Raw genomic sequence first — 21,735 nt, forward strand, 5'->3', positions numbered from 1 at the left:
TAAAGGGCCGGGCTGATTTTGCGATCTCTGCTGCCACTATATAACTAGCCTTTACAGCAGCCTCGCTTTGTGATGTGGCTTTTTTAAACATATTCTGTTGTGAAACCAAACTTCTTTTCATCTCCTCTACTTTCTGGCTCCTTTGAGTCATGTCCAGGTCCTTGTATTTGTCATGGTGTTTCGTTTCATAGTGTCGTCTAATGTTGTACTCCTTACTTACAGCCACGTTGACTCCACAAACAAGACAAACAGGTTTGTCTTTTACATATGTAAACAGATATTCTGCCTCCCACTTGTCCAGAAAGCTCCTGTTTTCTGCCTTTCTTTTCGCCATTTTTGGGAAGGGTTAGCTCGCTGACAGTTGTAGCGTCTATGTTGCTATGACTACTGTCACAGAGGAGAGAGCGTTTCTGGGTCCTGTCCTGATTGGCGCGCGAAAACAGCAGAGCATTATGGGATTCGTAGTATTAGTGGTGAATGCGCTGTATAATACCGGCGGGCCAGCTCTAGTAGTAATTTGGTATTGTCTCGCGGGCCAAATATAATTACCCCGCGGGCCAAATTTGGCCCACGGGCCAGAGTTTGACACCCATGCACTACACACTCTACATACTCTATAAACTCTACACACACTACATACTCTATAAACTCTACACACACTCTACACACACTACACACACTCTACACACACTCTACACACTCTACACACACTACACACTCTACACACTCTACACACACTACACACTCTACACACTCTACACACACTACACATTCTACACACACTACACACTCTACACACTCTACACACACTCGACACACTCTACACACGCTACACACTCTACACACACTACACACTCTACACACACTACACACTCTACACACTCTACACACTCTACACACACTACACACTCTATACACTCTACACACACTACACACTCTACACACTCTACACACACTCTACACACTCTACACACACTACACACTCTACACACTCTACACACACTCTACACACTCTACACACACTACACACTCTACACACTCTACACACACTCTACACACTCTACACACACTACACACACTATACACAGTCTACACACACTACACACTCTACACACACTATACACTATACACACACTACACACTATACAGACACAACACACTCTTCGCGCACTCTACACACACTACAAAATGTATACACACACACAACACATTCTACATACTCTACACACACTCTACACGCTCTCTCCCTCTAATCTCACACATACAGTTGAAGTCGGAAGTTTACATACACCTTAGCCAAATACATTTAAACTCAGTTTTTCACAATTCAAAATCAAATCAAATCAAATGTCTTTGTCACATACACATGGTTAGCAGATGTTAATGCGAGTGTAGCGAAATACTTGTGCTTCTAGTTCCGACAATGCAGTAATATCCAACGAGTAATCTAACCTAACAATTCCAAAACTACAACCTTTACAAGTGTAAAGGGATAAAGAATATGTACATAAAAATACATGAATGAGTGATGGTACAGAACGGCATAGGCAAGATGCAGTAGATGGTATCGAGTACAGTATATACATATGAGATGAGTAATGTAAACAAAGTGGCATAGTTTAAAGTGGCTAGTGATACATGTATTACATAAAGATGCAGTAAATGATATAGAGTACAGGATATACCTATACATATGAGATGAGTAATGTAGGGTATGTAAACATTATATTAAGTAAATTGTTTAAAGTGGCTAGTGATATATTTTACATCAATTTTCATCAATTCCCATTATTAAAGTGGCTGGAGTTGAGTCAGTGTGTTGGCAGCAGCCACTCAATGTTAGTGGTGGCTGTTTAACAGTCTGATGACCTTGAGATAGAAGGTGTTTTTCAGTCTCTCTGGCCCTGCTTTGATGCACCTGTACTGACCTCGCCTTCTGGATGATAGCGGGGTGAACAGGCAGTGGCTCGGGTGGTTGTTGTCCTTGATGATCTTTATGGCCTTCCTGTGACATCGGGTGGTGTAGGTGTCCTGGAGGGCAGGTAGTTTGCCCCCGGTGATGCGTTGTGCAGACCTCACTACCCTCTGGAGAGCCTTACGTTTGTTTGCGGAGCAGTTGCCGTACCAGGCGGTGATACAGCCCGACAGGATGCTCTCGATTGTGCATCTGTAGAAGTTTGTGAGTGCTTTTGGTGACAAGCCAAATTTCTTCAGCCTCCTGAGGTTGAAGAGGCGCTGCTGCGCCTTCTTCACAACGCTGTCTGTGTGGGTGGACCAATTCAGTTTGTCTGTGATGTGTACACAGAGGAACTTAAAACGTACTACCCTCTCCACTACTGTTCCATCGATGTGGATAGGGGGGTGCTCCCTCTGCTGTTTCCTGAAGTCCACAATCATCTCCTTAGTTTTGTTGACGTTGAGTGTGAGGTTATTTTCCTGACACCACACTCCGAGGACCTTCACCTCCTCCCTGTAGGCCGTCTCGTCGTTGTTGGTAATCAAGCCTACCATTGTAGTGTCGTCCGCAAACTTGATGATTGAGTTGGAGGCGTGCATGGCCACGCAGTCGTGGGTGAACAGGGAGTACAGGAGAGGGCTCAGAACGCACCCTTGTGGGGCCCCAGTGTTGAGGATCAGCGGGGTGGAGATGTTGTTACCCACCCTCACCACCTGGGGGCGGCCCGTCAGGAAGTCCAGTACCCAGTTGCACAGGGCGGGGTCGAGACCCAGGGTCTCGAGCTTGATGACGAGTTTGGAGGGTACTATGGTGTTAAATGCTGAGCTGTAGTCGATGAACAGCATTCTCACATAGGTATTCCTCTTGTCCAGATGGGTTAGGGCAGTGTGCAGTGTGGTTGAGAGCAAATTGGAGTGGGTCTAGGGTGTCAGGTAGGGTGGAGGTGATATGGTCCTTGACTAGTCTCTCAAAGCACTTCATGATGAAGGAAATGAGTGCTGCGGGGCGGTAGTCGTTTAGCTCAGTTACCTTAGCTTTCTTGGGAACAGGGACAATGGTGGCCCTCTTGAAGCATGTGGGAACAGCAGACTGGTATAGGGATTGATTGACTATGTCCGTAAACACACCAGCCAGCTGGACTTCGCATGCTCTGTGGACGCGGCTGTGGATGCCGTCTGTGCCGCAGCCTTGCGGAGGCTTAACACGTTTAAATGTTTTACTCACGTCGGCTGCAGTGAAGGAGAGTCCGCAGGTTTTGGTTGCGGGCCTTGTCAGTGGCACTGTATTGTCCTCAAACCGGGCAAAAAAGTGATTTAGTCTGCCTGGGAGCAAGACCTCCTGGTTCATGACTGTAGACCCTGCCACATACCTCTTGTGTCTGAGCCGTTGAATTGCGACTCTACTTTGTCTCTATACTGACGCTTAGCTTGTTTGATTCCTGACATTTAATCCTAGTAAAAATTCCCTGTCTTAGGTCAGTTAGGATCACCACTTTTTTTAAGAATGTGAAATGTCAGAATAATAGTAGAGAGATTGATTTATTTCAGCTTTTATTCCTTTCATCACATTCCCAGTGGGTCAGAAGTTTAGATACAATCAATTAGTATTTGGTAGCATTGCCTTTAAATTGTTTAACTTGGGTGAAATGTTTCGGGAATTCTGGCCCATTCCTCCTAACAGAGCTGGTGTAACTGAGTCAGGTTTGTAGGCCTCCTTGCTCGCACACACCTTTTCAGTTCTGCCAACAAATTTTCTATATGATTAAGGTCAGGGCTTTGTGATGGCCGCTCCAATACCTTGACTTTGTTGTCCTTAAGCCATTTTGCGACAACTTTGGCAGTATGCTTGGGGTCATTGTCCATTTGGAAGACAATTTGCGACCAGGCTTTAATTTCCTGACTGATGTCTTGAGATGTTGCCTCAATATATCCACATAATTTTCCTTCCGCATTATGCCATCTATTTTGTGAAGTGCACCAGTCCCTCCTGCAGCAAAGCACCCCCACAACATGATGCTGCCACCCCCATGCTTCACGGTTGAGATGGGGTTTTTCGGCTTGCAAGCCTCCCCTTTTTCCTCCAAACATAATGATGATCATTATGGCCAAACAGTTCTATTTTTGTTTCATCAGACCAGTGGACATTTTCCAAAAAGTACCATCTTTGTCCCCATGTGGCCTTTCAGGTTATGTCGTTATAGGACTCATTTGACTGTGGATATAGATACTTTTGTATCTGTTTCCTCCAGCATCTTCACAAGGTCCTTTGCTGTTGTTCTGGGATTGATTTGCACTTTTCGTACGTTAATCTCTAGGAGACAGAACGCGGCTCCGGCTGCGTGGTCCCATGGTGTTTATACTTGTGTACTATTGTAAAGAGGCACTGAGTTTAAAGATAGGCCTTGAAATAGATCCACAGGTACACCTCCAATTGACTCAAATGATGTCAATTAGCTTATCAGAAGCTTCTAAAGCCATGAAATGTCATGGCTAGGGTGTAAAGGTCATGGCTAGGGTGTAGATGTCATGGATAGGGTGTGGATGTCATGGATAGGGTGTAGATGCCATGGCTAGGGTGTAAATGTCATGGATAGGGTGTAGATGTCATGGCTAGTGTGCAGATGTCATGGCTAGGGTGTAAATGTCATGGCCAGGGTGTAAATATCACAGCTAGGGTGTAAATGTCATGGATAGGGTGTAGATGTCATGGCTAGGGTGGAAATGTCATGGATAGGGTGTAGATGTCATGGCTAGGGTGTAAATGTCATGGCTAGGGTGTAGATGTCATGGCTAGGGTATAGATGTCATGGCTAGGGTGTATATGTCATGGCTAGGGTGTAGATGTCATGGCTAGGGTGTAGATGTCATGGCTAGGATGTGGATGTCATGGCTAGGGTATGGACGTCATGGCCAGGGTGTGGATGTCATGGCTAGGGTGTAAATGTCATGGCTAGGGTGTAGATGTCATGGCTAGGGTGTGGATGCCATGGCTAGGGTGTGGATGTCATGGATAGGGTGTAAATGTCATGGCCAGGGTGTAAATGTCATGGCTAGGGTGTAGATGTCATGGCTAGGGTGTAAATGTCATGGCTAGGGTGTAAATGTCATGGCTAGCGTGTGGATGTCATGGCTAGGGTGTAAATGTCATGGCTAGGGTGTAAATGTCATGGCTAGGGTGTAGATGTCATGGCTAGGGTGTAAATGTCAATGACAGGGTATAGATGTCATGGCTAGGGGGTAAATGGCATGGCTAGGGTGTAGATGTCATGGCTAGAGTGTAAATGTCATGGCTAGGGTGTTGATGTCATGGCTAGGGTGTAGATGTCATGGCTAGGGTGTAAATGTCATGGATAGGGTGTCGATGTCATGGCTAGAGTGTAAATGTCATGGCTAGGGTGTGGATGTCATGGCTAGGGTGTAAATGTAATGGCTAGGGTGTAGGTGTTATGGCTAGGGTGTAAATGTCATGTCTAGGGTGTAGATGTCATGGCTAGGGTGTAAATGTTATGGCTAGGGTGTGGATGTCATGGCTAGGGTGTATATGTCATGGCTAGGGTATAGATGTCATGGCTAGGGTGTGGATGTCATGGCTAGGGTGTAAATGTCATGGCTAGGGTGGGATTGATTTGCACTTTTCGTACGTTAATCTCTAGGAGACAGAACGCGGCTCCGGCTGCGTGGTCCCATGGTGTTTATACTTGTGTACTATTGTAAAGAGGCACTGAGTTTAAAGATAGGCCTTGAAATAGATCCACAGGTACACCTCCAATTGACTCAAATGATGTCAATTAGCTTATCAGAAGCTTCTAAAGCCATGAAATGTCATGGCTAGGGTGTAAAGGTCATGGCTAGGGTGTAGATGTCATGGATAGGGTGTGGATGTCATGGATAGGGTGTAGATGCCATGGCTAGGGTGTAAATGTAATGGATAGGGTGTGGATGTCATGGATAGGGTGTAGATGCCATGGCTAGGGTGTAAATGTCATGGATAGGGTGTAGATGTCATGGATAGGGTGTAGATGTCATGGCTAGTGTGCAGATGTCATGGCTAGGGTGTAAATGTCATGGCCAGGGTGTAAATATCACAGCTAGGGTGTAAATGTCATGGATAGGGTGTAGATGTCATGGCTAGGGTGGAAATGTCATGGATAGGGTGTAGATGTCATGGCTAGGGTGTAAATGTCATGGCTAGGTTGTAGATGTCATGGCTAGGGTATAGATGTCATGGCTAGGGTGTATATGTCATGGCTAGGGTGTAGATGTCATGGCTAGGGTGTAGATGTCATGGCTAGGGTGTGGATGTCATGGCTAGGATGTGGATGTCATGGCTAGGGTATGGATGTCATGGCCAGGGTGTGGATGTCATGGCTAGGGTGTAAATGTCATGGCTAGGGTGTAGATGTCATGGCTAGGGTGTGGATGTCATGGCTAGGGTGTGGATGTCATGGCTAGGGTATGGATGTCATGGCCAGGGTGTGGATGTCATGGCTAGGGTGTAAATGTCATGGCTAGGGTGTAAATGTCATGGCCAGGGTGTAAATGTCATGGCTAGGGTGTAGATGTCATGGCTAGGGTGTAAATGTCATGGCTAGGGTGTAAATGTCATGGCTAGGGTGTGGATGTCATGGCTAGGGTGTAAATGTCATGGCTAGGGTGTAAATGTCATGGCTAGGGTGTAGATGTCATGGCTAGGGTGTAAATGTCATTGACAGGGTATAGATGTAATGGCTAGGGGGTAAATGTCATGGCTAGGGTGTAGATGTCATGGCTAGGGTGTAAATGTCATGGCTAGGGTGTTGATGTCATGGCTAGGGTGTAGATGTCATGGCTAGGGTGTAAATGTCATGGATAGGGTGTCGATGTCATGGCTAGAGTGTAAATGTCATGGCTAGGGTGTGGATGTCATGGCTAGGGTGTAAATGTAATGGCTAGGGTGTAGGTGTTATGGCTAGGGTGTAAATGTAATGTCTAGGGTGTAGATGTCATGGCTAGGGTGTAAATGTCATGGCTAGGGGGTTGATGTCATGGCTAGGGTGTAGATGTCATGGCTAGGGTGTAGATGTCATGGCTAGGATGTGGATGTCATGGCTAGGGTATGGATGTCATGGCCAGGGTGTGGATGTCATGGCTAGGGTGTAAATGTCATGGCTAGGGTGTAGATGTCATGGCTAGGGTGTGGATGTCATGGCTAGGGTGTGGATGTCATGGCTAGGGTATGGATGTCATGGCCAGGGTGTGGATGTCATGGCTAGGGTGTAAATGTCATGGCTAGGGTGTAAATGTCATGGCCAGGGTGTAAATGTCATGGCTAGGGTGTAGATGTCATGGCTAGGGTGTAAATGTCATGGCTAGGGTGTAAATGTCATGGCTAGGGTGTGGATGTCATGGCTAGGGTGTAAATGTCATGGCTAGGGTGTAAATGTCATGGCTAGGGTGTAGATGTCATGGCTAGGGTGTAAATGTCATTGACAGGGTATAGATGTAATGGCTAGGGGGTAAATGTCATGGCTAGGGTGTAGATGTCATGGCTAGGGTGTAAATGTCATGGCTAGGGTGTTGATGTCATGGCTAGGGTGTAGATGTCATGGCTAGGGTGTAAATGTCATTGATAGGGTGTCGATGTCATGGCTAGAGTGTAAATGTCATGGCTAGGGTGTGGATGTCATGGCTAGGGTGTAAATGTAATGGCTAGGGTGTAGGTGTTATGGCTAGGGTGTAAATGTAATGTCTAGGGTGTAGATGTCATGGCTAGGGTGTAAATGTCATGGCTAGGGGGTTGATGTCATGGCTAGGGTGTAGATGTCATGGCTAGGGTATAGATGTCATGGCTAGGGTGTGGATGTCATGGCTAGGGTGTAAATGTCATGGCTAGGGTGTAAATGTCATGGCTAGGGTGTAAATGTCATGGCTAGGGTGTAGATGTCATGGCTAGGGTGTAAATGTCATGGCTAGGGTGTAGATGTCATAGCTAGGGTTTGGATGTCATGGTTAGGGTGTAGATGTCATGGCTAGGGTGTGGATGTCATGGCTAGGGTGTGGATGTCATGGCTAGGGTGTGGATGTCATGGCTAGGGTGTGGATGTCATGGCTAGGGTGTGGATGTCATGGCTAGGGTGTAAATGTCATGGCTAGGGTGTGGATGTCATGGCTAGGGTGTGGATGTCATGGCTAGGGTGTGGATGTCATAGCTAGGGTTTGGATGTCATGGTTAGGGTGTTGTTGTCATGGCTAGGGTGTAGATGTCATGGCTAGGGTGTGGATGTCATGGCTAGGGTATAGATGTCATGGCTAGGGTGTAGATGTCATAGCTAGGGTTTGGATGTCATGGTTAGGGTGTTGTTGTCATGGCTAGGGTGTAGATGTCATGGTTAGGGTGTAGATGTCATGGCTAGGGTGTAGATGTCATGGCTAGGGTGTGGATGTCATGGCTAGGGTATAGATGTCATGGCTAGGGTGTGGATGTCATGGCTAGGGTGTGGATGTCATGGCTAGGGTGTGGATGTCATGGCTAGGGTGTGGATGTCATGGCTAGGGTGTGGATGTCATGGCTAGGGTGTAAATGTCATGGCTAGGGTGTGGATGTCATGGCTAGGGTGTGGATGTCATGGCTAGGGTGTAAATGTCATAGCTAGGGTTTGGATGTCATGGTTAGGGTGTTGTTGTCATGGCTAGGGTGTAGATGTCATGGCTAGGGTGTGGATGTCATGGTTAGGGTGTTGTTGTCATGGCTAGGGTGTAGATGTCATGGCTAGGGTGTAAATGTCATGGCTAGGGTGTGGATGTCATGGCTAGGGTGTGGATGTCATGGCTAGGGTGTAAATGTCATAGCTAGGGTTTGGATGTCATGGTTAGGGTGTTGTTGTCATGGCTAGGGTGTAGATGTCATGGCTAGGGTGTGGATGTCATGGCTAGGGTATAGATGTCATGGCTAGGGTGTGGATGTCATGGCTAGGGTGTGGATGTCATGGCTAGGGTGTGGATGTCATGGCTAGGGTGTGGATGTCATGGCTAGGGTGTGGATGTCATGGCTAGGGTGTGGATGTCATGGCTAGGGTGTGGATGTCATGGCTAGGGTGTGGATGTCATGGCTAGGGCACAGTAATATGATGTTTCAGTGAACAGTGTGAGGCTGGTGGGTTTTTGGACGTGGATAAATGTGTCGTTCTGTCAGGAGAGGAGTGGAGGAGAGGAGAAGCTTCAACCCAAGCAACCTCCTCCCTTCTTCTGCAGATGGCTTCTCTCCCTCACTGCAAGCTGTGGTGGGCTTACTACTGTGTCTGTAAAGCAAACAGCGCCATCTAGTGAAAAGGATGGTTTTCCACGATTTTCTCCACACTCCCGCTATTGAAAATAGTACAAGATGAATATCTGCAATATTTAATCAACGTTACTTTAATGAATCATTCCATCGGAGAAAAGGTAAATACTCGTATCTAACGGGACACCAACACATTGACGCCATCAAGTGCTTTTAAGTACTTTTAAACTTAAATCAAGACGCTGTGTGTAATGATGAAAGTGTTGTGTTGTGGGCTGGAAGGAATGTGTGCAGTGGGTACTAGCCTACTGGAACGTTTTGAGTCTCTGTTTTAAGCGTTACCTCGTTCTATTTTCTCTGCTTTACTCCAGCCTTCCATCCTCATTAGAGAAGCACTTCATTAAACACAGCCTGATGACTACAGCTCTCCTCTCCTCTCTGGAAAGACAGTTTGTGTGTGTATGGTGTGTGTGTTTGTGTGTGTGTGCATGCGTGCCTGACTCTCTCTGGTTGTGTTGACGACGATCTCCTTTCCCAACACCGTAAACAAAATCCTTTACAAAGAGTTATTATATTTACAGTAGGTCTCCCTATAGTTTGTGATGGTAACCAAATGGTCTATTAGCTGGTCCATTGTGTTTTTCCTTCACACTACTAATTAGAATTCTGCTGTTGTGTCATGTTGTGTGTGAAAGGTAATGTCAGTGTGTGTGGTTGTGTGTAAGAATATAATATATTTGCATGTCATTCTGTGTACTGTGTATAGCTTGTGTTCACTCTGTTTTGTTCTCTCTCTCTCTCTCTCTCTCTCTCTCTCTCTCTCTCTGTCTCTCTCTATCTCTCTCCCTCTCCCTCTCTCTCTGTCTCTCCCTCTCTCTCTCTCTCTGTCTCTCTCTCTCTCTCTCTCTCTCTCCCTCGCTCTGTCTCTCCCTCTCTCTCTCTCTGTCTCTCCCTCTCTCTCTCTCTCTCCCTCTCTCTCTGTCTCTCCCTCTCTCTCTCTCTGTCTCTCCCTCTCTCTCTCTCTGTCTCTCTCTCTCTGTCTCTCCCTCTCTCTCTGTCTCTCCCTCTCTCTCTCTCTGTCTCTCTCTCTCTCCCTCTCCCTCTCTCTCTCTCTGTCTCTCCGTCTCTCTCACGCTCTCTCAATTCAATTCAATTAATGGGCTTTATTGGCATGGGACACATTATGTTAACATTACCAAAGCAAGTGCAGTAGATAATAAACAAAAGTGAAATAAACAATAAAAAATAACAGTAAACATTACACTCACAGAAGTTCCAAAATACATTTTAAATGTCATATTATGTATATATTCAGTGTTGTAACGATGCGCAAATAGTTAAACATAAACATGGGTTGTGTTTTCTCTCTTCCTTTCTCTCTCTCTCCCTCCACTTTCTCGCTCTCTCTCTCACTCCCTCTTTCTCTCCCTCTCTCTTTTTCTCTCCCTCTCTCTCCCTCTGCCTCCTTCCCCCCTTCTCTCTACCTCTTCTAACTCTCCCAGGCGGCCGGGGGCAATACATCTCACCAGGTCAGTTTTTCCTACTTTAATGGCTTCAACTCTCTCCTGAACAACATGGATGTCATTAGGAAGATCTACACCACACTGGCTGGGAGCAGTAGAGTCCTGGAAGTCACTAAAGGTTGGTAGACATACATACGCTGACACACATGCATGCATGCACACACGCACACACACACGTTCATGCACGCACGCACACACACACACGTTCATGCACGCACGCACACACACACACGTTCATGCACGCACGCACACACACACGTTCATGCACGCACACACAGCATACATGCGTACACAGACACACACGCACACAGAGAATGTGTGTGTGTGGTAGTTTTGTTTGTTTTCTTTTTTCCACTCCCCACCCCCCACCTCCTCCTCCTTGTCTACATTTGATTGGCCCTGCTGGATGCGTCCCAACAGACACATGGGAAGTTTACCCAGAATTCTCAGCAGCAGTGGCGGGTCTCTCACTGGGCCTGTCTGTGACACATCCTCCCTGGCTCTGGTTTGGCTAGGAGTTTCCCCTGAGTTACAGATCTAGGATCAGCTAACCCTGCCCAAATTCTACCCTAAACCATTAGAGTGTAAACGGCCAGGACCAAACTAACAGTTGTTTCACAAATCACAAATAGCATAGAGGAAAGGAAAAACATACACAATATGTCATGATTTGACGTGAGATGACGAGGCGGCAGGTAGCCTAGTGGTTAGAGCGTTGGACTAGTAACCAAAAGGTTGAAAGGTAAAAATCTGTCGTTCTACCCCTGTCCAAGGCAGTTAACCCACTGTTCCTTGGCCGTCATTGAAAATAAGAATTTGTTCTTAACTAACTTGCCGAGTTAAATAAAGGTAAAATGAAAAAAATAAGAATGACAGTTAACATGTGTTTAATCAAGAGTTATCAATTAGCTCAACAGCCCCCCTCCACATAATTTCTCTCACTCCCTCTCTACCTCAGATGCCAGTTGTTGAACTGTACCAATGTCTCTCCCTGTCTGGTATTTGCTGAGCACTGTAGGCTTGGTTCTCTCTCTCTTTCTCTCTTGATGCTGAGTAGGTCAGTCCACCGCATGGCTCTGGGGTTCTGGGTTCTGGGTATGTGAGTGTGATGCTATCGGGGCCTTATCGGGGGTGTGGGCCTGAGTTCCCTTGGCTGTTCCCACCGTGGCGTGGCCATGGCTGGGCTGTGGTGCCCCCCCAGCCACAGTCATTAGGCTCTACTGGGACCTGGTCTGTGCGTGCAGAGCTCCACGTCTCCATCTCTCTCTCGCTCCCCCCCACCCTCTGTGACCCCCACCAACCGGCCTGATTGATTCCGTATGTGAGGCGGGGCCACTGTTTAGATTTGGAACGTCATCGCTGTGGTTACCGCCTCCACGCCCTCATTTCTTAGGGCAGGGCTGATTACAACATTCACTTCAATGAAATGAATGCAACTCGTTCTGTGGTCTGCTACATGGAATATACACAATATATGCAAGAGTATGTGAACACCCCTTCAAATTAGTGGATTCAGCAACACCTGTTGCTGACAGGTGTATAGGATCAAGCACACAGCAATACCATCTCCATAGACAAACATTGGCAGTAGAATGGTGTGACACTGTCATAGGATGCCACATTTCCAACAACTCAGTTTGTCAAATTTCTGTCCTGCTAGAACTGCCCCGGACATCTGTAAGGGATGTTATAGTGATGTGGAACTGCTGAGTCCCACAAAACACCAGTCTCAACATCAACGGTGAAGAGGCGACTCCGGGATGGTGGCCTTCTAGGCAGAGTTGCAAAGAAAAAGCCATATCTCAGACTGGCCACTAAAAAGAAAAGATTAAGATGGGCACAAGAACACAGACACTGGACAGAGGAACTCTGCCTAGAAGGCCAGCATCCCAGAGTCGGCCTCCTCACTATTGACGTGGAGACTGGTACTGCGGGTTTTGCGGGTACTATTTAATGAAGTTGCCAGTTGAGGACTTGTGAGGTATCTGTTTCTCAAACTAGACACTCTAATGTACTTGTCCTCTTGCTCAGTTGTGCACCGGGGCCTCCCACTCCTCTTTCTATTCTGGTTAGAGTCAGTTTGCGCTGTTCTGGGAAGGGAGTAGTACACAGTGTTGTACAAGAGCTTCAGTTTCTTGGCAATTTCTCGTATGGAGTAGACTTCATTTCTTAGAACAACAACTGACGAGTTTCAGAAGAAAGTCCTTTGTTTCTGGCCATTTTGAGCCGGTAATCGAACCCACAAATGCTGATGCTCCAGATACTCAACTAGTCTGAAGAAGGCCAGTTTTATTGCTTCTTTAATCAGAACAACAGTTTTCAGCTGTGCTAACATAATTGCTAAATAGTTCTCTAATGATTAATTAGCCTTTTAAAATGATTATCTTGGATTAGCTAACACAACGTGCCATTGGAACACAGGAGTGATGGTTGCTGATAATGGGCCTCTGTACACCTATGTAGATATTCCATTAAAAATCAGCCGTTTCCAGCTACAACAGTCATTTACAACATTAACAATGTCTACACTGTATTTCTGATCAATTTAATGTTATTTTTATGGACAAAAAATTAGCTTTTCTTTAAAAAACAAGGACATTTTGAAGTGACCCCAAACGTATGAACTGTAGTGTAGATCTTTGTGTATAGACTGTCAGATTATCTTTGTGTATAGACTGTCAGATGATCTTTGTGTATAGACTGTCAGATGATCTTTGTGTATAGATTGTCAGATGATATTTGTGTATAGACAGTCAGATGATCTTTCTGTATAGACAGTCAGATGATCTTTCTGTATAGACTGTCAGATGATCTTTCTGTATAGACTGTCAGATGGTCTTTCTGTATAGACTGTCAGATGATGTTTCTGTATAGACTGTCAGATGATCTTTCTGTATAGACAGTCAGATGGTCTTTCTGTATAGACTGTCAGATGATCTTTCTGTATAGACAGTCAGATGATCTTTGTGTATAGACTGTCAGATGATCTTTGTATATAAACTGAGAGTGAGTTGATGTCTGGGAGTAAACTGAGCTATCTGATCTATGCTCTACTGAATATATAAACTCTAAAAATAAATGTCCCTTTTTCAGGACCCTGTCATTCAAAGATAATTCGTAAAAATCCAAATAACTTCACACATCTTCATTGTAATGGGTTTAACACTGTTTCCCATGCTTGTTCAATTAACCATAAACAATTAATGAACATGCACCTGTGGAACGGTCGTTAAGACACTAACAGCTTATAGACGGTAGGCAATTAAGGTCACAGTTATGTAAACCTAGGACACTAAAGAGGCCTTTCTACTGACTCTGAAAAAATCCAAAAGAAAGATGCCCAGGGTCCCTGCTCATCTGCGTGAACGTGCCTTAGGCATGATGCAAGGAGGCATGAGGACTGCAGATGTGGCCAGGGCAATAAACTGCAATGTCCGCACTGTGAGACGCCTAAGACAGCACTACAGGGAGACAGGACGGACAGCTGATTGTCCTCGCAGTGGCAGACCACGTTTAACAACTCCTGCACAGGATCGGTACATCCGAACATCACACCTGCGGGACAGGTAAAATATGGCAACAACAACTGCCTGAGTTACACCAGGAACACACCATCCCTCCATCAGTGCTCAGACTGTCCGCAATAGGCTGAGAGAGGCTGGACTGAGTGTTTGTAGGCCTGTTGTAAGGCAGATCCTCACCAGACATCACCGGCAACAACGTCGCCTATGGGCACAAACCCACCGTCGCTGGACCAGACAGGACTGGCAAAAAGTGCTCTTCACTGACGAGTCGCGGTTTTCAGGGGTGATGGTCAGATTTGCGTTTATCGTTAAAGGAATGAGCTTTACACCAAGACCTGTACTCTGAAGCGTGATCAATTTTGAGGTGGAGAGTCCGTCATGGTCTGGGGCGGTGTGTCACAGCATCATCGGACTGAGCTTGTTGTCATTGCAGTCAATCTCAACGCTGTGCGTTACAGGGGAGACATCCTCCTCCCTCATGTGGTACCCTTCCTGCAGGCTCATCCTGACATGACCCACCAGCCAAACTACTTGTTCTGTGCGTTATTTCCTGCAAGACAAGAATGTCAGTGTTTGGCCATGGCCAGCGAAGAGCCCAGATCTCAATCCTATTGAGCACGTCTGGTACCTGTTGGATTGGAGGGTGAGGGCTAGGGCCTTTCTCCCCAGAAATGTCCGGGAACTTGCAGGTGCCTTGGTGGAAGAGTGGGGTAACATCTCACAGCAAGTACTGGCAAATCTGGTGCAGTCCATGAGGAGGAGCTGGTGGTCACGCCAGATAATGACTGTTACTTTTGATTTTGACCTCACTTTGTTCAGGCACACACAGTGTCCTGGCTCTTTGAATAAGATGGTCACTCAATACCAGATACCAGAGCTATAGAAATCACACTGTAAGTCAGCCATGGCTGAGTCCCAAATGCCACCCAGAGCCTGGGCCCTGGTCAAAAGTAGTGCACTAAATAGGGAAATAGAATGCCATTTGGGATGTAACCCAACCCAGTTATCAACCTGTTCATTATGTACCTAACACTTCCCCTACTGTACACTGTCTGTCTGTCTAAAGAACAGATTAAGTCAATTCAATAAGGTTTTGTAAACAGGAAATACATGTGGGAACTAATTTAAGGGGATTATCTCAAACACTGTATTTGTGTATAGGATGTTGGACTTGTGGGAAAGAGAGATTTTATTCTCAACTGGGATCACCTGTATAAATCAAAGATAAATAAAGTGGGAGTATCCGTCACACTCCTCTTCTCTCCTCTCATTTCCTCTCCTCTCCTCTTTGTCTGTTCCTCTTTCCTCTCCTCTCATTTCCTCTCCTCTCCTCTTTGTCTGCTCCTCTTTCCTCTCCTCTCATTTCCTCTCCTCTTCTCTCCTCTTTGTCTGCTCCTCTTTCCTCTCCTCTCATTTCCTCTCCTCTTCTCTCCTCTTTGTCGTCTGCCCTTCTTTCCTCTCCTCTTCTCTCCTCTCATTTCCTCTCCTCTCCTCTTTGTCTGCTCCTCTTTCCTCTCCTCTCATTTCCTCTCCTCTCCTCTCCTCTTTGTCTGTTCCTCTTTCCTCTCCTCTCATTTCATCTCCTCTTCTCTCCTCTTTGTCTGCTCTTCTTTCCTCTCCTCTCATTTCCTCTCCTCTTCTCTCCTCTTTGTCTGCCCTTCTTTCCTCTCCTCTCCTCTCCTCTCCTCTCCTCTCCTCTCCTCTCCTCTCCTCTCCTCTCCTCTCCTCTCCTCTCCTCTCCTCTCCTCTCCTCTCCTCTCCTCTCCTCTTCTCTCCTCTGCTCTCCTCTTCGTCTCTTCCTCTCCTCTCCTTCTCTTCTGTAACAGAGGAGTTCATCATTGCGTCCCAGAGGTTTGGTCAGGTGACTCCGATGGAGGTGGACATCCTGTTCCAACTGGCCGACCTCTCTGAATCCCGGGGGTGAGTCACACACACCCCCACACACACACATACACACACAGATGACAAGGCTAGGCCTCAAATAGATAGCCCTATTCAGTTTAATAGCTTAATTACAGTTGCGTTCAAGATACATAATTATGCAAAACAGATCATACATGATAAGCCCTCTCAACCTCAGTTTTAAATCATTGAATTCCAGCAATGTTGAATGAAGCTTCATATTAAGGGAAACATTTTCCCACAGTCATTGATACTGCATAGTGTAATCCATTCCTCTCATTGCATTTCCACATTAGCATGTACTGTTGTAGTTAATACTAGTTTTCAGTTTATTGGGTCTCAATAGCCTGTCCCATTTATCCATGTGGTTGTCATTGGATCACTGGAGCTCGTCATACCCGGTCGTTCTTCTTCCAAAATGTCTGCTTTCACTGCAGCCTGATCAAATGAGCCAGGCATGAATCTTCTGAATCCCATTTCACTCAAATAAGCCTTCAAAACTCAGCATTTGTCTGAGGAAGAGGAGACACATACACAAGAGCATACACACACACAGGGGAAGGGGAGTCCACAGGGGAAGGGGAGTCCACAGGAGAAGAGGAGTCCACAGGGGAAGAGGAGTCCACAGGGGAAGGGGAGTCCACAGGGGAAGGGGAGTCCACAGGGGAAGGGGAGTCCACAGGGGAAGGGGAATCCACAGGGGAAGAGGAGTCCACAGGGGAAGGGGAGTCCACAGGGGAAGAGGAGTCCACAGGGGAAGGGGAACGCCAGCCGTTCATCTAACTGTACACAGCTCACGTTCCCATGTCTCTTGCTCCATAGGGTCGACCGGCGGCGTAGAGTGCCAGTAATTTGTGCCCTCTCTGAGCACCTGATTATTATTTCTGGGCAATGGGATACTTTAATAGTCTCCCCAGCCTCTGATTGGAGATGCAGGAGATAATTGTTCCCAATAATCGGAGGGGATTGAGCTGCTCCCAAATCTGGGAACGTCACAGAGATGTTATGTGGACGCTGGGGCGCATGCACAGAGTTGGTGAGGTCCCCGGAATCACGGACAAATGTTTTGTTTTGTTTGGATGCAGCGAGGGAAAGAGAGAATGAGGGAGAGGGATGTAGCTGGTCATTGATATTATTGAATATCAAGTATCGTTGAAAATCTTACCAGGGGTCAGAAGGAAAATGTCAGAAGCATTTAAATGGTAGAACCGTTTGAAACTTTTCCCTCTCTCCTCCTCTCTTCCAGCCGTGTTGGTCTGGTGGACATTGACAGGATTGCTCCATTAGAGGAAGGGGCCCTCCCATACAACCTGGTGGAGGTCCAGAGACAGGTAAAAGAAAAAGAGAGAAAGAAGGAAAAAATGACAGAAAAGAACACTTGCTGAATGTTTTAGCATCTTTTTCAGCTTCAGAGATATAGGCTGCGATTCAATTCAAAGCTCTGTAGCGCAGTGGACTATAACATACTTTTAAAGGTAATTTACAGTTGAGCCGGCTTGCGAAGCGTTTGCCATGAATGCAATCTGTGCAAATGCCTTTAAAAGGTGCATTGTCGGCTGTTTAGTGGCCTGCACTATAGAGCAACTTGGATTGAATCCCGGCCATAGATATTCTCCAACTGTAGTCTAGAAACATGTCCTGGTAATGGTCAGAGCAAAAGTTCACTGGTGATGTTGGGTCTTTCTATGATTACTTCCATTACTGAATATATATGAGCAATACTCTAGGACAGACTTATCCAACATGAAACATAAGAAACTAAAGAAAAAATAGAATCTTTCTAAATCCCCACATACCAGTCCGATTTCCAGCACACTTGCTCTGTTTGTGTCAGATTCTCAAATGACAGCCATTGAACTAAATGCCAAGGAGAACATAACTTCTAAAAGTGTGTCTTTGATTGGATCTCTCCAGAGAAAGAAATACAATTAGATATCAGAAACCTCTCTATGACAGTATACTGTATCTTTGTCAAAAAAATGTTAAAACCTTGTTAATTTAAGACTAACTCCAGCCGTTTAAATAGGTTACAGTGCCTTCAAAAAGTATTCACATCCCTTGACTTTTTCCACATTTTGTTGTGTTACAAATTGGGATAAAAATGGACTTTGTTTTTGTATTTTATTTTTATGTACACAAAATGCTCTGTAATGTCAAAGTGTAAGAAAAATTCTAAAATAAAACACTTAATATATCTTGATTAGATAAGTATTCAACCCCGTGAGTCAATACGTGTTAGAATCACCTTTGGCAGCGATTACAGCTATGAGTCTTTTGGGTAAGTCTCTAAGGCCCCGATTGCTTTTTTATGCAGTTTTCTCTATATGCGTATTCTGACGTGGAACTTAAGCATGAGAATAGAATGCTATTCACCCACTATTTGTTTAGGGTGGAGATCTCAGAAATGAAGGTTTGGGGGAGGTGTGTCTACAGATCAGCCATATTCTGACCTTAACTTAATTCCACCACCTTTACGCGTGAGGAAACCATGAGTATGGTCGGGCGAAACTACCGGTTCCAAGTGGAAAAAGCATCTACTTAATTTCACATAGAAATAACAGCATTCTCCATGACCTATCATTTATACATGAATAAAAGCTATTGATAAGAGCTAGGTCAATTATTATAAATTATATCATCCGTTTGGGTAAATAATAAATACACAAACCTCTGTTACGTCTGCTAATTTGGGATAATGTAGCCTACTTGAATCATTATGGAACTCAGACGGCATGTAGCAGGTTAAACCTGGAGCCTGGCACATGATTCAGGATGACTGGAACGTTGTCATACAGTTCCATGATTAGGGTAGATTTATAGAACTACTGTTCAACCCCTATTGTACATCTTTTTTCACCTTCCAATATTTCATGGTTTGAACTTGAATATGACAACTTTCAGAATGAATCAAACCACTGTATTTTTTATTAATCAATACATTTTGTACTTAAAGGCTCTCCAAAACAGTTTTTTAAATAATTCATACGTACTTTCCTAGCCCTAAAATGTGCCTAAATATTTCTAAAATGTTTTTTAAATCTACCAGTTGGTGCTGAAACTGAGATGAAGATGCATAGATGGCATACTTTCATTGATCCCTATTTTCTGAACGCTTTCTCTCAATGTGTTCTATTGACTCTGTTGACAAAATTATAATTAAAGTTACACCTTATTTAAAGGGATGGCTTAAGATAAAGGTACTGAAAACGCCATTGAATGAAAACTCCATGAGAAAATCTGTTGGCCAGTAAGTGGGACGGTTTTCATTGGTTGAATTACATTTATTCAGCGCGCGCAAGGTAACCTCGCTTGCAAAGCCCGTTACGCACCTGCATAAGGTAAGTCTGAATACCAACTACTAAGAAGTGTGTAGGAAAGGCATGCATAAGAAAGGCGGAATTTCCTAAATTGGAATCTGTCCCTGGAAGCTTTGCACACCTTGATTGTACAATATTTGGCCATATTTGTTTTTTTAAAGTCTTCAAGCTCATTGCTGGACAGCCATTTTCAAGTCTTTCCTAGATTTTCAAGACAATTTCATTTAAAACTGTAACTAGGCCACACAGAAACATTCAATGTCGTCTTGGTAAGCAACTCCAGTGTACACTGAGTATACAAAACATTAAGAACATCTGCTCTTTCCATTACATAGACTGACCAGGTTAATCCAGGTGAAAGCTATGATCCCTTATTGATGTCACTTGTTAAATCCACTTCAATCAGTGTAGATGAAGGTGAAGAGACAAAGAAGGATTTTTAATCCTTGAGACATGGATTGTGTATTTGTGCCATTCAAAGGGTTTTGTTAGACTTCATTGATGTCACTTGTTAAATCCTCTTCAATCAGTGTAGAGCAAGGGGAGAAGACAAGTTAAAGAAGGATTTTTAAGCGTTGAGACATGGATTATGTATTTGTGCCATTCATAAGGTTTGTTAGACTTCAGTGCGGCTTTTGACATTATCGATCAGTCTGTTGCTGAAAAAATGTATGTGTTATGGCTTTACACCCCCTACTATAATGTGGATAAAGAGTTACCTGTCTAACAGAATACAGAGGGTGTTCTTTAATAAAATGGCGCCAGGAGAAATGGCCTCAGTTTTACGGGCGCCCAACCAATTGTGCTATTATGGTTTTTTTCGCGTTATTTGTAACTTATTTTGTACATAATGTTTCTGCAACCGTATTTTACGGCAAAAAAGAGCTTCTGGATATCAGGACAGAGATCACTCATCTCGGATTAGACAAAGAGCTTCTGGATATCAGGACAGAGATCACTCATCTCGGATTAGACAAAGAGCTTCTGGATATCAGGACAGAGATCACTCATCTCGGATTAGACAAAGAGCTTCTGGATATCAGGACAGAGATCACTCATCTCGGATTAGACAAAGAGCTTCTGGATATCAGAACAGAGATCACTCATCTCGGATTAGACAAAGAGCTTCTGGATATCAGGACAGTGATTACTCACCTCGGATTAGACAAAGAGCTTCTGGATATCAGGACAGCGATCACTCACCTCGGATTAGACAAAGAGTTTCTGGATATCAGGACAGCGATCACTCACCTCGGACTAGACAAAGAGCTTCTGGATATCAGGACAGCGATCACTCACCTGGGATTAGACAAATAGCTTCTGGATATCAGGACAGCGATCACTCACCTCGGATTAGACAAAGAGCTTCTGGATATCAGGACAGCGATCACTCACCTCGGACTAGACAAAGAGCTTCTGGATATCAGGACAGCGATCACTCACCTCAGACTAGACAAAGAGCTTCTGGATATCAGGACAGCGATCACTCACCTCGGATTAGATTAAGATATTCTAGATATCACTCAGATATAGCACTCAGTCAGCTGTATAAGGAAATAAGCACACAAGAAACCGCTCACCCAGAGGCGGCGCTCCTAGTGGCCGGAGACTTTAATGCAGGGAAACTTAAATCAGCTCTACCTAATTTCTATCAACATGTTAAATGTGCAGTCAGAGGGGAAAAAAACTCTAGACCACCTTTACTCCACACACAGAGACGTGTACAAAGCTCTCCCACGCCCTCCATTTGGCAAATTTGACCATAATTATATCCTCCTGATTCCTGCTTACAAGCAAAAATCAAAGCAGGAAGCCCCAGTGACTCGGTCTATAAAAAAGTGGTCACCTGAAGCAGATGCTAAACTACAGGACTGTTTTGCTAGCACAGACTGGAATATGTTCCAGGATTCTCCCGATGGCATTGAGGATTACACCACATCAGTCACTGGCTTCATCAACAAGTGCATCGATGACGTCATCCCCACAGTACATACCCCAAACAGAAGCCATGGATTACAGGCAACATTCACACTGAGCTAGGGTAGGGTAGAGGGTAGAGCTGCTGCTTTCAAGGAATGGGACTCTAACCTGGGAAGCTTATAAGAAATCCTGCTATGCCCTCTGATGAACCATCAAACAGGCAAAGCATCAATACAAGAGTAAGATTGAATCGTACTACACCGGCTCTGACGCTCGTCAGATGTGGCAGGGCTTGCAAACTATTACAGACTACAAAGGGAAGCACAGCTGAGAGC

General features: G+C 45.1%; 1 protein-coding gene across 1 annotated transcript in view; it reads left to right on the forward strand.

Moving 5' to 3' along the window:
- Window positions 1-21,735, forward strand: part of LOC110488013 (electrogenic aspartate/glutamate antiporter SLC25A13, mitochondrial) — a 115,817-nt gene that overhangs the window by 35,921 nt on the left and 58,161 nt on the right. Inside the window, 3 exon segments of the mRNA XM_036971473.2 lie at window positions 10,717-10,855; window positions 16,088-16,181; window positions 17,410-17,494. Coding sequence (XP_036827368.2) covers window positions 10,717-10,855; window positions 16,088-16,181; window positions 17,410-17,494 — 318 coding nt within the window.

This window comes from Oncorhynchus mykiss, chromosome 30 (assembly GCF_057628025.1).
Source record: "Oncorhynchus mykiss isolate SJ-2025 chromosome 30, ASM5762802v1, whole genome shotgun sequence".
Classification (NCBI taxonomy): domain Eukaryota; kingdom Metazoa; phylum Chordata; class Actinopteri; order Salmoniformes; family Salmonidae; genus Oncorhynchus; species Oncorhynchus mykiss.